This window comes from Molothrus ater, chromosome 8 (genome assembly GCF_012460135.2).
Source record: "Molothrus ater isolate BHLD 08-10-18 breed brown headed cowbird chromosome 8, BPBGC_Mater_1.1, whole genome shotgun sequence".
Classification (NCBI taxonomy): Eukaryota; Metazoa; Chordata; class Aves; order Passeriformes; family Icteridae; genus Molothrus; species Molothrus ater.
This window is the reverse complement of record NC_050485.2, coordinates 10,486,619-10,504,523: the sequence shown is the minus strand read 5'-3', so window position 1 is coordinate 10,504,523 and position 17,905 is coordinate 10,486,619. Positions and strand designations below refer to the sequence as shown.

The 17,905-nt window shown below is 38.6% G+C and overlaps 1 protein-coding gene across 2 annotated transcripts in view; it reads right to left on the bottom strand.

Annotated features, from left to right (window-relative positions):
• LRMDA (leucine rich melanocyte differentiation associated) overlaps window positions 1–17,590 on the bottom strand; it is a 609,530-nt gene extending 591,940 nt beyond the window's left edge. For both annotated transcript variants that reach the window (XM_054515555.1, XM_054515554.1), the window contains exons 1-2: window positions 17,471–17,590; window positions 13,489–13,589 (exon numbers count right to left, since the gene is read on the bottom strand). In XM_054515555.1, coding sequence (XP_054371530.1) covers window positions 13,489–13,589; window positions 17,471–17,500 — 131 coding nt within the window. In that variant the 5' untranslated portion in view covers window positions 17,501–17,590. The remainder of the gene's footprint in view (window positions 1–13,488; window positions 13,590–17,470) is intronic.
• Between the last annotated feature and the right edge of the window lie 315 nt (window positions 17,591–17,905).

The following is a 17,905-nucleotide window of genomic DNA, read 5'->3' as shown; positions in this document are numbered from 1 at the left end:
GACCCAGTTACTCAGAAAGTATTATTTTTAAATTGATGTGATAGATACAAACTGGAATGTTCGGATTTCAATTCTGGCACCAATTCCCAGATCCCCTTCCCAAGTAATTTAAGGACTTCCTCCCGATAGTTTTTCATATTCTTTTAACTGACATTTTATCTTTATACAGTATCTCAGCAGAATGAACATGCACTAAAACAATGACAGCCCTTCTCTGGCTGTCATCTCTCATTCTGGCAAAGACAGATGTCTTACACTGGCTTATGCCAATAATAGAGCCGACAAAAAACAACAGAGACTACCTGCCTCTGATGTAAAGGCACCAATTCACATTTGTGACACTCATTTGTCAATTAACAGATTTCTTCCATTGTTGACACATGGGACTTAAAAGATGTGGGCTAGAATGTGATGAATTAAAAAAGACAGATGAGTAAGCTATGAGCTGCAAAGTAATACTATAATGTGCTTTAGATAGGAATATCAACTGACACCCCTGACAGGCCATACAAGGTTTTATTTCATTTTGCTCTGTATCTAGGCTTCATACTTTGTCTTCTTTGTTCTCTTTTCATCAAGCTCCTAACATCTCATTCTGACAGCCAGAGACATTTAAGGCACTTTCGTTTCAAATGCAAGTTAGCATACTTGATTTGTCATTAAAATGCAAAACGATTGCCATTGCAGGTAAATGTAGGTATGCTTAAAAGGTTGTATCTGAAAAGTAAAAGCTGAAAACCATTTCTAGCTGCTTTGCTTAACTCTTTCACAAGCCTCAGATTTTTTACGAGGCAAGTGTTACTGTGCTGTAATAGAAGTGTAGCAGCACCTGCAGTTTGATACAGGGTACATTTTAGTATATTTAAATAACATAAAATCCTAAAGTTATAATGTCAAGCACAGACAGGCACTGTCAAGTTTGCACATGGAGCCTTAGCATGGCTCACACGAGAATCTGAAGAGTCTATCATGTAAAGCTTTACATAGGGTCAAAGATCATTTCCTTGTCAGTATCTATGTGGTGAAGAGGGGGAGAATTGTTTACTCTTTTTGATACACTAGTTGTGGTTGAATTAGCTGAAATCACCAGAGAGGGAATTTCAACAGCAATTTGCTTTCTATTCCAATGCTCACTTTAAGAGATGAGGGCCTTAACATAAATAACTAATTAAATAAATAAATGCATACATACATAAAGTGCTCTGTAGCAAAAGACAAGGACAGATTTTAAAATTTTGCAGAGAAATGCCCGTCCTGTGCAGGTCTCTAAGTAATACTTAGCTTTCTACATAATATGCATTGATGTGAATGCACTCTATAATATGAATAAGGTTATTCCCAGTCAATGAGATAGATTTGAACAAGAATCTTATTTGTGTTCAGCATACAAAATCTAGTCAAAGAAAATATCTATTATTTTCTGCAAGTGGTTTGAAAAGCAGAAGAAAATATTTTAATTGAGCAAATTTCTTGACACAGAGGTTAAGTTCAGTTTTTTGATATTAGGAACTTACAGAGAAACCTTTATTATAAGTTTGTACCTACTTATCTTTTTTGCAGACTTTCTTGTGGTTTTTTACTAGGGAAAAGACAGGTGTGAATAAGGTTTCACTCCACTCACTTGGGTCCAGTAGTCTTTTTCCCTAGTTTTGTTTTCCCCCTAAGAATGAGAATTGTATGGAAATACACAGCCAGGGAATCATACAGAAAATCTGATTTAGATTATGACATCCCAATGCATTAAATATAAGGTAGAGAACCTGAAACACTTGATCTTCTGTGTATAGAATGAAACTTATTGACCATTTCTGATGCTAATCTGCCTACTAAGGTGCATCTGCTACAATATAGGAATTATTTATTCATTGCATATTATAAGATAGGAATAGGCTACGCTGTAAATACAAATATCAACTTTACAACTAATAGCTGTCTTGATGCGTTTCTAGTACTACTATTTCTACCCACACTTGTCTTAAATGCTTCCAGTGCATTTATGGTCCCACTCAGAAAGAAAACAGGAGGAAAAAAAAAGTACAAGATTACCTTAAAGCTGACTTCACCATTCCACTAGGTTTTAAAATACTAGGACTACAGCAACCTAGACTTTCATATGCTATCCTAAAACACACAATTCACTTCTAGTTCAATGGAGACATTTGTTCTTTCCTCCTTCATTGACCAATTACAAGGAAGAGAGACAAAATCTACAGTAATGCATTAGTCTCCTTAATTTTAGAAACTTCTTTTCTTCTGCTCAATCATTTAAATGCAGGTGAACCTCTTGTTTCAAACCACCTCTGGTTGCAGAGTCTATAATTCAGTCCCAGGGAAGTGGCTCAAATTAAATGGGTTGAGATAGAGTCTCATTAGAGGTACATCCAAATTTCAAAAGCCTTTTTATTAGTGGTAGTAACAGACTATTTGATATGACTTATTTAAAGGAAGCCAAAGAATTGACAGTGAAAGAAACTGAACTGGCCTGTGACATTCCCCACTTAGACTGGCAGACAATTTACTAATTGTGCACCTGGCAGAACTAGAACCAATACTGCACATGAACAGAGCTAACAGCTGGCTGCCATTATGAGCAACACGGGGAACAAAAGAGAGAGACCACTGGCAAGAACGCAGGAACCTCACATTGCACCTGCACCCAAATCTCTCAGCAGCACCCTCAGCAGCCTTCTGCTGATTTAAGAAGATCAAGGCAGTGGGGAGAAAAGGCAGCACAGAGTGAGGGAAGAAAGTAAACTGGACACATACACAGCCTCTCGCTTAGGTAACTCAGTTTCCATTCCTAGAAAACATAGTACTTGACCATTTTTCCCACAGCAATTCCAGTATAATCATCTTCACATATGACTGTTTCTGTGCTGTTCCAAAGCATTTCACTGTCCAAGATACAGAGTGTATTAAATACAAGATAATAGATAGAAAGTGTTCAGATCCTTGAGCAGCTGTGATTTGAACATTCACACACTGGACTGTCAAATTATCTTAACATAACTATGCTGGAAGCAGAGCTTTAAGAATATTCAATATCCTGTTAATCCTTGGCCTGTCTAGAACATTTTTCCTTCAGCCTTTGAGTGCTTTAGAATAACCACTACACTTTATCACTTAAGTAACTAGGTCAACTATGGTAAGTTTTTCTTATCTCTCCAACTAAAATGTCTTGAAAGTCCTGAGAGTCAAAAATACAGCATCCTCATCCAGTGCTTTTGTGGCCACACGGCCTTGAAGAGTCGTTGCACTTCAGCAAGTCTTGGACCTTACAAATCTCAAATGGTTCAAGGACAACTCTGCTGCATTTCCTTGCACTTGAAGAGATTTTATGCTCAAGATACTGAATGTTTTCTGCAAGCAACCTCTAAGTAATGTGTTCCTCCCTTCAAGGTTATAAGTGAAAAGGTTATCATTGACAAAGTCCTACCACAAGTCCTGAATCAAAGTAGAAAAATACTTGAGCATCACCCTCAAGTTTATATAGATTATACAGATTAAAAATATAATTGATATACATGTAATACATATACCATACTTATATATAAAGAAATATGCATACATCCTAAAGATCTTTATTTATAAGATGCTATTTTTTGTGTGGGGGTGTGTGTGTGTCTCTGTGTGTGCATTAAATGCCAGTAAGCTGTCAGCAGCAGCCAACACACACTATGCTTCCTATGAAAAAAAATGAGCTGGCCTTGTGCATACATCCAATTATTACTATCTGCCAATAGAGCTCATATACCAACTGCACAGGAAAAACAGACACTTAAGCACCTGAAGAGAACTATGGGCCCAATCTGAAAGAGTCTATCAACCTCCCCGACTTTTGGACCAACTAAACTACCCCCTAACATTAGAACTCTTACTTGTGTTCTTTTAAAATGTATTTCTACCACTGTTGTCTCTCACCATAGCAAGGCTTCCTACAAACATGAGCAATGCTAATGGCTGTATTACACAAACAACATTCACCACTTCCATTTATAAACTCAGCAGGCAAATTAAATTAAAAAGGCAGAATAAAGTATTAAGAAAGGAAATAATCTTCCTGCTCTACCAGTGAGCAACTCACTCAGGTAAGCAGCATCAAAAGGGAAGACCAGAGGAAACAAAAAAATATAAATAAAAATTATAAAATGTCACATAATTGCAAGCATGAGTTCATGGATAAAGCCCGCAAATGAGCTATAACACTGCATTAACCAGGACCCTAAAGACAGTATAATTACTGTATAGCATGTCTGGTTTGACATGCTGAATCCAGAGGCTGAGAAAAATACATGGCCCTTTTGCACTTCCATGCTCCTCACTCTTCACGCTTGCATGAGAGAAGGGTTTGAGGATGGTCTTTTTCATCTGAAAAATCATCTCCAGGACAATTTATGTAAAGATGATTTATGTAAAATGCAAGATCTCAAAAGTGGCACAAACCATGCAAGACCACCTAAACAAACAAGTGATGCATAAGCAGAAGCTCCATAAGTATTTTCCTGCCAAATGCCAAGTAGCTTTTTGTACCATGACCACCAGCAGGTTTGTTGAACACTGGAGGACTGAGGCCCTCCTTAGTGATTGGAATCAGCAAAGCTAGTCAAGTTCTTCACATCTGCAACTATATGCTGAGAATCCTTTATATTGCATTAAGGTGAGAAGATGATACCTTTCAACAAAATAGAGAGGAAAAGATAGAGGCAATAATTCCAGGGTTAATGCAGGTTCTTCCCTTCAGCCAAGCTCCTTGTCCTCAGACAACAGTTATTTCTGCAGTCCTTCACTCTTGTTTCACAACAGCAATGATGAGGAAATACTGTTTTAGAGTGAGAGAGATTAAGGAAGTCAGAAAGAAATAATGATCCATCTGATTACTGTATTTAACAAATGCTCTTTATCATGCCCTTTTCTTTAACCCCCAATGCTCTTGAAAAAAAGTACCTCTCAGTCTTAAAATCCAGATAATCATGGACTATGCAGGAGCAATCACCAAGGTATTATTTTCAATCTACTGCCATTCTTTGAAAGCTAAAACAAGTGCATCAAACTATTTCTCTTCCAAATGCCAATACTTTCCATAGACTGTGATAGTCTTCCATTTATTAACTGATATTCTCTCAATCTAACATAGATTCCTATTGTTCAGAACAGAATTCAACACAAAAACTGATTTTAGTTTAAGACTGGTTTTCACAAGAGGAGTTAGATTGACTGTGCCAGTGAATTAAGTGCTCTTGGTACCCAAAGAACAACTGCAGATTGTGTAGATTTAGCATCCAACATCACTTCAAAATCCAACTTCAATCTTGGATCAAGAAAAAGCAGTTCACTCCCTACACACTGAAACACAAAGAAAATTATGTGATGCAACACCAGTTCACTGGGAAATGCTCTGCCACAGTCGATGTACCAACAGCCTTGAGTCAATGGATGTTTAATCTGAAACCCTGTCTCTGTTCAAGTCCCAGTTTGTCACTCATCTGTGTTCAGAAGTACAGATTTCATCTTTATTCATAATTGCAACAGACCTTTTGACATGGATTTCCCCAAAAACAGAACTTTCACCAACCTGAATAGCAATATTCACCAGCTATAATTAAGGATGTAACAATCAAAGCTCACAAACTTATTTTACTTAATGTCAAATTGTGCTGTTTAATTTTTTTACCAGATTTCAAGCTCTAGCAATCCTCTCAAGAATTCTCTGGTACACAATATGAACCTACACCATCCCCTAAGCCAATAGTTCAGGTAAGAAGTTTTTGCCCAATTCTACCACGTGATTCACCCTGAAGACAACTCCTTCCACAATGTTAAGCCTTCCTGAGGAAAGCAGAACAGAAAACAATCCTGTGTTCTGATCTGTCAGGTACTGTAAATCAATGGATAATGGCCAGCACGGGGGGTCAGAGGTATATATACAACAGTGTTTTCACAGTCTGTTAGTGACTATGTGGCCATAAAAAGTCAAGCAAGGATCAATGGACAAAAAGAGAGGCTGCTGGGACTGAAGAAGATAACAGCCACCCATACTGAAATACAACAATTTATAGTACCTATTATTTACATATTACTGAGTTTGGAAAAATAACTTTTTCATTAAAAAATACAGCTTACATCCATGGTATAGTATGCTGAAATCAGTGAGATGTTTAAGTGCATACTATAACCCATTGATTTGGTATTTTTAACAGTCATTGACTGGCCCCCTTCATATCAACAATAAACCAATGACCAGAATTAAGACATAGCAGGAAAATATACAAGTCAGAAAAACACACAGAGATAATGCTTTGTAGTGGCAAATATTCTATAATCGTATTTAAAGTTGACAAACAACAGAATACAGGCATGGCTGTTGCATGCCAGATAAGGTATCTTAATAGTTTTAGTATTTCCAAAGATTTAAGGTGGGGGAAAAAAGCCAGATCACACCTGGTTCCTGTTGAAATGCCACTTTTTAAAAAGGGGTGGCATGGTGGGAGGGAAAAGGAAGGGAAGAAAAGAGCAAGGAGTAGATTTAGCTTTGATGTCTATCAACTGCCCAAAGCAGAGTTAATAGCTGAATTTCGTAATTGTTTTTGTTACTGGTAATGCTTTCCTTCTAGTTTTCCAATAGTTATACATCTATAAAACTTTCTCTTACATAACTCCCTAGGTATTACCCACGTAGAAAGAATCCATCAACATACTTGTCTTCAGTCCATCTAATACAACAAGTTCTTTCAGTAGAAAGATAATTACACATAAGGTAGTCCACAATGATTAACAAACATGTAAGACTTCAACAGAAAGATTATTATATCTGTAAATAATTGCAATGATTCCTCATGTATAAATATTTAATTCAGCAAAATTATTCTAGGAGCTGAATTGCTTCTAAAGACTGACCATTCTTAGCAGTGTTACTGTACAAGTATTTTTAAACACCCATAACATTTCAACATTATTTAAAAAAGAGTACCTTGTGCTTATTGTAGGACATGCCTTTAAGGGTAAACTTTGAGTATCCACCTCAAACTACACACCTACTAATTTGAACTTGATACATTTACTGCAATAGAAGAAAAATTACCAAGAATTTATAAATTTCAGATTGCTTAGCCATGGAAAACATTATCTCTTTGCTGAAGTCTCTCTATACAATTCCATTTACCTTCAAACCGTAAACAATAGCCAGAATAAAATTTACAAACATATGTAAATTATTGTTTTCTTAAAGAAAGAAATCTCAAATACTACTCAACATTTTTCTTAAAAGAGCAATACAAAATCTTCAATAAGATTTTTTTAAACATATACATTCTCCTTCCACATAGTAAAGTGTCGTCATGCTTGAAAGAAAAGAAAAAAACAAGGAGAGTGAAACAGATTAACTCCATAGCTCCAATACACTTATTTCAGACAAGATACTATAAATCATCTTGAAACAAAACAGGCAATTATAATGTGCACAAATGTTATGATATTATGCATCCCTACTGGTCCAGTGGTTTAAATTATTGAAACTGATGGTTGAACAAGGGCATACTGTTTCAACACACTTAGATTCCTTGAACAATTCTTCCTTCAGCTATCCAGTGCTCTGCAGATCTCCGACATGAACAGATAGATAAATGTTTCTTAGATAATTCAGGCAACATCTAAGGGGATTAAAATATATGTCCAAAATTTCTCAATCAATATCTTTTGTAAAGGATCACATAGGCTTTTCTCCTTTCAATACGGGAAGAAGCATCTAAAATTAAAGTAAGTACATACATCTTCCTTCAAAGCATTCAGTGAGGACCAAGCAGCTCCTTTCTCCTTGTAACCACTACCCCATATTTCAATCCTCTTCACCTCAGTGTAGAGGAAACAGCAGTGAGAGCCACAAGACACAATCATTTCAAAACACAATCAGCTATTTGTAAACACTCTTTCCTGCAGAAAATCTGCAACTGCTAGTTGCAGGAAAAAGCAGCACGTAAGGTAAATCAATTAGCTTGCTAATTTCTCACCCTCATTCATTTAGCTCTGCACTGTATTTGTCGTAATTGACTATAATTATGTTAATTACCAACTCCAGCATAATTACTATATTTATTGTCATTGAGCACACTATGTACCCAAAGCAAAGCTGGCATTTGTTGGGCATCAAAAAAATAAATAAATAAAACCACACAACTGTCAGGAGGGGTGTCTCTGAAAACTGGCTGATATACCTTCAGCAAATGAAAGGGCAAAAGAGACTTCATGCAATGCTAGTTTGAAAGCATCAGTTCATTAAGGATATTAATTTTCTGATAACTACACATTTAAGCATGACACACTGGAGCAGTATCTACAGGATTTAGCAATTATTAATGCGTGACAGTTTCAAATGCTAAGTGAATCAATTAAACAGCAGCATTCACAATTTGAGAAGAGATAACTGCTTCATAACTGCCTAAGACTACAATTTTCACATGACAAAAAAGGGCCATTCAGGCTCCTTCAAAACCTGACAGGTCAAGAAAGAAGTTTGAAACAAAAGCACCTTATAACCATCATCTCTCCTCTTTACTTGTCAGATCAACTTTGCTAGTGTCTCCGCTGAAATGGCATCACCATGCCAGCTGCCACAAGGTGATTTTTCATGTCTTGTCAAAGAAATCTTTTATTCTATTTGCTCTGCATTAACATGTTACATTTATTGATCAAGCCCTTTCTGCAGCCACAGCAGGGCACTGTGCTCTTATGCCTAAGGGGGCTTTGATGTCCTGGTGACATTCTAGACCGAATAATGCACATACTAAATGGATTTAATGCAGAAATGTGTTTGTGCATGACAGCTACATTAATAACAGCCCCTCATACTGATAAATATGCAATTGCTACGATTAAGAGTTACCCAATTATGGTGAAAATATTTTTCTACCTTATAAATAAAACCATCAAAAAGTTTTAACAATAGTGCATTTCCTTCAACATTTTAAAGCGCTATAAAGATGAGTCTAAAGGCTTTAAAAATATGTCATGCTTTGTTTTGAATTCTGGCTTTTATTTCCATCTCTCTTTTGTTGTTCATCTTCCTGTTCTGCATGTCTTATTGCTGCACAGACCAGGAAGGTGGTTAAAAAAAAAAAAGCCTTTCTTTCACATGCTCAACTTACAAAGAGGAACATGCCCTGTAAAAACTGAAGCCCATTTTCAGGCTGCCACTTGCATATTACCCCAGGCTAAAAACAGGAGGCAGAAGAGAGAAAGAACAATAGCTAGTCCACAGAGAAGATATTACAAAGCCTCAGCCTCACAAAAGTCAGGGAGGAACATTCCAGACTAGGACTGAAGTTCAAGGGAATGTTTTCATACATGCACCTTTTTCACCAGACAGTGAAAATTATGCACAAGCACCTACTGTGCAAATTATTCAGGCTCCTAGCAGAAATAATCTGCACCCTAGAGAGACGGAAGAGATATTTGTATCTCTATGAGGACAATTATTGGATTAATCCTTCCTCATTGGCCAAGATTAAAGATTCGCTCTCCCTTTCACCTCATAGCTTAGACCAAGAAGAAATCTCTGTAAGAAAAAGGAAAACAACTCACATGTTTAAAACTACTGAGGACAAAATCACAAGATGGACTTCTCAGTGAATTGAACTGTAGATGTTATTTATAAAAGCATGGCACCTGTTTGTACAAAACCACTGACATCTGTTATTCAAGCACTCGAGTGCATTTAGCCTTCAATGCGAAAGGAAAAAAATTGAACACAATCATCTAAGACAAGTGAAAAAAAGCTTTGAACAAGTTGTGGGTTGTTTGGGTTTTTTTTTTCTTCCAGAAAGATGCAAGATGCATCTAAACTAAAATCTTTGTATTTCATCAAATCTCTACTCCCTACCTCTACTACATCCTTCTTACACACTTACTTTCTTTCCTTCACCAGTAGTAGTGATTACTACTTATCTTGTTTTGTTTTAGTGAAATCTTTAATTTTCCACGATCAAAAATAGCTTTTCGTTCCACCTTGAAATCCTTTACAAAGTCTCCAGGTAACACTAACCCTCACACATCAGTGTCTCCTCTTCCCATGCTCTATGCCTTTACAAAATGAGAACTGGGAAATGTTTTCCACCTATTATGAAAGGACCCTGTTACTAGGGAAGGCTATCAAATACAGTTGCCATGAGAGGTTCAGGAGCAGATTTCCGAAGCAAAATATCTCTGCTGCTGAAACATGCCTTTTTGAAAATACACAGCGTAAATAGTTCATTTCTAAAATAGATGAAAATCACTATGAAATCAAGAGCTGCTACAATTCAGGCCATACCACACCAATAAAGCTGCAGAATCACAGCATAATTTAGGTTGGAAGGAGCATCTAGAGATCATCTAGTCCAATTCCCTGCTCAGAAAAGGGGGATTTCAAAATTTAGATCAGGTTGCTCGGAGTTTGTCCAGTCACATTTTAAATACCACCCAGGGTGGAGATTCCAGAGCCTCTCTAGGCACCTCTTCCACTCAACCTTCCCTGAGGTGGCCGGAAATTCCCTTGCTGCAGCTGTGACAACAGCCTCTTGTTCTTTTGCTGTGCATTTGACAAGATTTTGGCTCCATCTTCTTCACAAACCTCTCTTGGCCCCAAAAGGAAAAAAAAGATATTAGAAAGTATTCAAACAAAATCAATGTAATGAAAACAGCATGAGAAGAAATAAGTCACAAGTGGACTACAGTCGTCTGGGATTGAAGAATTTCCACCAGCCAGAGACATAAGCAGGAGGCAATCCAGTGGCACCACATCCTGCCAATTAAGCACACACACATTTTTCTCTTTGCCTCACACACAGCAAATTGCTGTTACTCCTCCTCTTTCCCAAAATTCCCATTTAAGTTCCCTTGTACCTTTCACCTCTTTCTTTCCTTTCCCTCCCAGGGAAAAGGGGAGATGTGTAAACACTGCGACTGGTAAGAGTCACTTTGACTGCCAGAAGAAAGAGCGGGATCCATGTACTGCTCAGAGTAACCCAGGAGAGACACTAGCTCTTGGAAAAAGGCAAACAAGAAAGACACAAAAGCAACCGTTTGTGATTATGTATCAAGTGCTGATATTAGATATACCACATCTGATGCAAAGATAATTAAGAATCTACATGGCCCCTAAATTTTAAGAAAGAGGAAGGGACTCTAGCCTGGAAAGAATTCTGAAGTTGGAAAAAAAATGGTGAAAAATGTACACTTTCCTCTGTATTAAACTGCCAGTTCAAAAGAACTACTGACAACCCTCCCCTCCTCTGTTATATGGACACACCCCAGGCAAAAAGAAAATAACTAGGGAAATCTGAGTAACAAAACCATCATATGTAAGAACATTTGGTTTTCTTTTTTCCTTTCAAAAAAACACGAACTCTCATCCAATAATAAATCAAATTATAATGACAGCTAACATCTTTACTGCAAATAACTACAATGCTAGCAAAACACAGTATTCTCTTGATCTTTTCCTATATTTAGTCACCCTTGGTCTTCTTCATTCAACTCGCACCTTTACCAAGGGACAACAAGAGACAGTAAGTTATACTAAAAAAATCAAACTCCTTTCTAAATCAACATTAATTGTAGGTATTGTTTCCCCACTGAAAACAGCATGATAAACTCTCCAAATTAAGCATTTACTGCTAAAAATCATAAAGCTCGTCACTATACTACAACATTGTTAGATTTTTAAGTAATAACACCTGTTTAAAGATGTCACTGCTTATGCTTGCTTCAACAGCTGCCCAAGACATTACTCTATATTCACATTCATTTAAGGTTATGGCATTTATTCAGTATCTTTTCTGACTTTCTCAATAATATGCAGGTACACGGCTGATATACGAATGCAGACCAGTGTGAACAGCTACTGTACCATAAATACTTCACAGCTACTGTACCATAAATACTTCACTCTTAGTTTCTATACGCTTAATAAACCTAAGCACTACTCAAAATTAAAAACCTTACTGCTCTCATCCCATTTAGTATTACCTTCCCAAATGAAAAAAAAAAATCCACTTCTCACCTTTCCCAAATCTGATTTCTGGTCTTAAAATACTTTTATGGATTTACAACTACAACTTCACCTACATCACAAGCTGATTGTTCTTCCCCAAACCTCAATAAAACCAAATTATATCCCTTCTGAAAAACAAGCCAAGTAGTTCTGGATAGAGAAGAAAAGAAGGAAAGAAAACACAGATTTTAGAAATACATCACCAATTGTGCTCTCTATGAAAATATGATCAGAGTTTTGAAGTGGTACTTTACATCCAAATTTAATGTTATTATTTTACTTTATGAAATGAAATAAATTCAGAGAACTGTTCTTCAAATCATGCATTAACTGAAAGAGACAAACACCTTTTTTTCCCAGAAATGTAAAGAAAGAGCAGTCTTGCCAGCATGTTAAATCTTAACACACATACAGACCCTTGAATTACCTTCATGACAAAAAAAAAAAAAATTACCGTTTCATCCCATCCCGCAGCAAAATTCTCTTTTCTGATTACAATATCCAACAGTACAGTCATGGTATAAGACAACAACAATCCACAGATTTATTGTCTCCTTTGCTCAGCTACCTCTTACATGTATGATTCAGTCTTTCAGAGTTGACAGAGGCTCAGAAGAATGTTTATGCGTGTTAAGTAAGTTAAAATCAACAGTTGTTTCTTCTAGGAAAACAAGGCACCAGCACACTACTTTTTGTATTACTCCTCACAAGCAGACTGTGACCTTACCCCCAATAAAATAAAAGGAAAATGAGTTGAGTTCAACCCTACCTCCACAAACCTATTTTTTTATTAAACAGACAATTGCACTCAAATTCTTTCTATTTACTTGCCCACATTTTTCAACCTGAAATATACTCTGCTGAACCTCAGCAGGCTCTCTTATAAGGATTAAATGAAATGGGATGCCGTAGGAGCTTACAGCAATACTACAGAATCCTAAACCAATCCAAATATTAAAATACTTAAAAGGAATTACAAATTCTAACTGTGCTTAGCTTTAGCACTTAACTACACAGATGCACAAAAATAAGATCATAGAACAAAAAACATCATCTGGGAAAAGAGCATCATAAAGCATTTATAGTAATAACCAGAAATCCATAAATAAAATTTTTAGAAAGGGAGAGAAACACATACTTACTTGTGTTTTGGTTAAGGAAAATTCACTTTTGATCCCATTCTTCACTTCTTCGACGTTTATTTTCCAATTTAAGTAGAGAACAAAGCATAAGCTTCTCAATGGGCATCATTTATGTTAAAACATATTAGTTTTCCAGACTTACCTGGTTATTTGTGCTCCAAGTGTGGGAGAAAAGGAGACAAACATTACCTATAAAACAGTGTCATCCATTTGATAACATTTAAATATACCCAATATACCTTTCTCTACTTTGAAAAAAACCCCAGTCTATTTTAGGAGTTGGAATTCCACATTGCACTTGAAAAACTATATATTGCCACATACCTTAGCAAGTTGAAGCTAAGATCTAGTCTTTTTGCCATATGTCCATATTTTCTTCCTAGGAATTCTGGAATTTCTTCACAGTCCTGACTAATGTAGGACACCTGAGAAAGAAGCAACAAGGAAACATTTCATGAGTAGATTTAGTTCCCTGTCCAGATTCTGTGTCATTGATAAATGATAACGTGCAATGAATTGGCAATACAGCTTTAAACTACATAAGTTTTACAGCTATAAAATCTATCACACAAACTCATTTTTCTATTGATACCATCTACTTAATATTTATTACATCCATAGTCTTTATGTATGTTTTGTCTCCTTCCAGGTAAAAATACTTCAATTAAATGTATCACATTTCTTCTATTTCACTGTTAATATACTTTGATCACATTACCATTCTGACATGCTCCAGAAGAAATTTGTTTGAAGGATCAGAAACCATCCAAAGGATCTTCCAGTTTAGCCCTTCATATACAACAAACAAAGGTTGTTTTCTAAATTTAGGTGCAGAAATACCTCAGCAGTGTACGGTCAATCCATTCTAACCATTCCTTGAGAAGATTATTACTCCCAGTAACACACTAGGGATAGAGCAAGAGAGCTGCCCATGACCATGAAAATGAAGCATGCAGCTTCTTTTCAGACAGTCACGGAAGTCTTAAATATTTCTGGCTTCTCATTACCTTCACGTATGTGTACTCTTTTTCATACCAGCCCATCTAACCCATCTTCAGCAAACACAGGAAGAATTAGTGGTAGCACAAAACCAGTCTACTTAGATTCTGTTTGGTTTTATTTGTTTTTAGTCGGGATGAAGTGAGTGACAATATTTCTAGAAGAACACAAAACGTAAAGCAGCTAAACTTTTTCTATTATTTCTGCTGTACTGTTTTAGAACTCATTGGTTTGATTTCTTCAAAGAAATCCCACAAAGCTTTTCAAAACTATTGTCAAGAATTCTATACATCTATATTGGCTCATCCTTACTGTGTTCAAAATACTGACATTTCAGATTTTGTGCTGCAGAAATCTGAGTTTCCCTTAATGACCAACTAGCAAGTTAAGCACCATGTTAGACCACTATCTATACAACACTGTTATTATCCACTTGTTTAATTATAAAGTCAATTTCAATACCATATTCCACTAGTCTAAAATACATTGGATGAAAAATATGCAAAAAAATCCATCAAAGTTGTTTTGATAGTATTCCACCTTCTGTTAAAACAGAGACTCCTCTGCAAAGCAGACTGACAGTATGTACTTCTGCAAGTCATCCTGATCTCCTACGCTCTAAAAATGATTGCATCTGATAATACTATATGGCATTCCATTTAATTCATTTTGTTCAATAACTTCAACAGATAAAGCTGACAACAGTGAAATAATTTTTATGAGCAGAAAACAGGTAGCTTGAAGCTCAGTTTAACAACTTCTTCCCCTTGTTAAATCAGACCTGCTCTCGAAATATATTCTGGTACCAGACATACACACAATTTGAGCAAATATAAGAACAAAAGGGAAAGGAACTGTTTTGGGTAGTTGGCATCCTAATGGTTTCTATATAGCAGAAAATGCTTTACAGAATTTATTGAATTAAGGATGTTGGGGTTTTCCTCCAGTTTACGTCTAAGATAATCACAATGTGTTTTACAACATACACAAAGGTATGCATAAAAGAACTGCATCATTCTTCACTGAATTGCAGATTTCTTTAAATTAATGCTTGCAAACCCTTTGAAACACATCACATTAACAGCTTAATCCTTTGGATTAAGCATTTAGTTCAGTGCAACACATTGAAACAGAAATGACTAAAATATGATGCCTATTAACACTGGGAGGACAAGAATGTCTTGAGGAGCCACAAACACAGCGAAAGCACAGACCCTCACTTGGCTTTTCACCCAGGGAGGAGTGGCTGAGAAGGAGCAGGGGACTCTGGCCTACTATACACTGCTTCAGAAACTTACCTGGCCCTCAAAGCCCTATCCACGAGAATATAAATTGAAGAAAAAGATTCATACAAACGTCGTTTAGAGCACACAGGAGACAAAATACATAAAATGTTTCAAAGGTTCAGCCTTTGAACAGTTATAATATGCAAATATATTTATACAACTGGTGCAAACAGATTATTCACAGGCATATTTGCAGATGACATATTGTTATCATGGCCTCTCAATGCTGAGGCCTTGTAAAGGGATTTTACTTCCGCAGAGTCCACTTCAGCACACTCATAGTACAATGCTAGTATAAAACGAGATGTCAGTGGACAGAAGACATGAGAATATTTCTTCGTTTTTATTGTTCCACTTCAAAATCATTTACTCGGGAAACAATAAAATGTATATAATTCAGTATTCTTCCTTTTGCTTCCTCTTCAAATATCCTCAAAATGACTATGAGTTCCCAAGTACGTATCCAGAGATGTCACCACTGAGAGATGAGAGCAAGCATACTTTTCCCAAGACTCCAGCTCTTTGGCTGCAAGGCACATCAGTAACAGCAGATTTCTTAGATTTTTCTATACCAGTCACAGACCATCACACAGCATTAAAAACTGGATGTAGAGGTTTCCGTGACCTAATTCTCTGACTCAGATATAGTGAAGGTTGGTCACAGTCAGTCATTTCTGGTCGCCTACTCAATACCCCACCAAAATGTTCAGTTTCCCACAAAGGCCAGCATCAGATAGGCTACGGAGGCCTGAGATATTCTTGCAGACTCTTCAACACACTATGCAATTCATGAAAAAGACATGTTGTTACAAAATATTCAAAACATAAGTTAACTATCAATAGCAGTTGCATCTCTCTTCTGCTTTAGTTTCAGAGGGTATCACCATTTAGTCTCTGTGATCATTCTACAATGATACTGTAATCTTAATAACCCATAGAGTAACATCTTTATTAAGGAATGTCACCGAAAAGGTCACATATGAACTCTCAATACTGCATATTCTCTCCCATTGAAGGGAACTATATCTGGAGAATATTTCCAGTCAGCTGAGCATTACATTTTAGTCTATGCTGTTAGAAGATTGTATGCTGTAGCCAAATTAAGGGGCTCAGGGCATGCTCAAGGGAAGAAGGCAGCGGGTCACTCAGTGCCAGGGTGCAACACAGAGACCACAGGAACTGTTTCCTGCAGCAGCTTCAAAATTAGCCAATTAATTGCCTTCATATCACACACATATTTACACGAATTCCACACAGAAATAGTGACCAAATTAAAGAAGCAATTAGATGGGCAGGACCCTGGTTTAACGGCAAACCATTTTCAAAAATAAGACAAGGTTCCTTCTCCTTAGGGGGGAAGAAAAAAAGTTCTAACTTTAGTCACAGGTTCATCACTAATGTCATCAACTTTCACAAAGAATTTTTTTCAGTAGCCATACAAGGCGCTGGGTAAAAGTCAGCAGGCTGTGTTATATTTCCAAACTTCTCTTTAACCAAACCGAAACATACATAAGCGGTTTCAGGAGGAACAACAAACACTTAGCATATTTCGCTTCTCCTTCAGCTCGCTCCCTCGGCCCCCCAGCCGGACAGAGCAAGCGCGGTTCCGAGGCGGAGCGCATCCCGCTGGGAGCGCGCTGCAGGGGAGCCCCGGGGGCGCGCCCGCCGCACGTCAGCGGCACCGGCACCGGCAGCGCAGCGCTGCCCGGCCCGGCGCTCCGTTATCCGCCGGCGCTGGGCGCGCACCCCCGGCCCCACTCCTCAGCCCTTCCCTTTGGCGGCCTCGGGACAGCACTGCGGCGACGGAGGCGATACCTGCGCGGCGTCCCGTGGTGCGGTGCGGCTGGAAACTAAACCGGCCCCGTGCACGTCCGCCACCCCCACTGACCGGGAGAGGCACCGGCAGAGAGGCGGGAGCCGGCGCGGAGCGGGAGCAGCCGCTCCCAGTGCTGGGGGCGGGACGCGCTGCCCGCGGCAGGTGGGGCCGCGGCCGGCCGGCCTTGCGGGCCGCGGACACCTACCTGTGCTCCGCTCACCACGGCCCCTGCCATGCTGCGCGTGGCCGCGCCGGAGGCTCCGCGGGCTCGGTGCCGGGCCGGGCCGCTGCCTGGCAGAGTCAGCTGACGCGGGCGGAAGCGCGGCCGGGCCAGGGGCGGCGGCAGCGCGGAGCTCCCGCCGCCTCCTGCGGCGGGGCCCAGGGCGCAGCCGGGCCCAGGGCGGGTGGCAGCAGGAGGCTGGCGCGGCCCGAGGGCTGCGTGCCCGGGCACGGTCATATTTGCCGGAGGCCGCCCCGGGCCCCGCTGCGACATCCTACCTGGAAGGCGAGCCCAAAGCGGCACACAGCGACTGCCGTGCCTCGCAGGATCACCTCGGTTGGAAAAGACCTCTTAGACCATCCAGTGCAACCTAGGACCACGCCAGCTAGACCAAGGCATGAAGTGGTTCAGCGTTTCCTC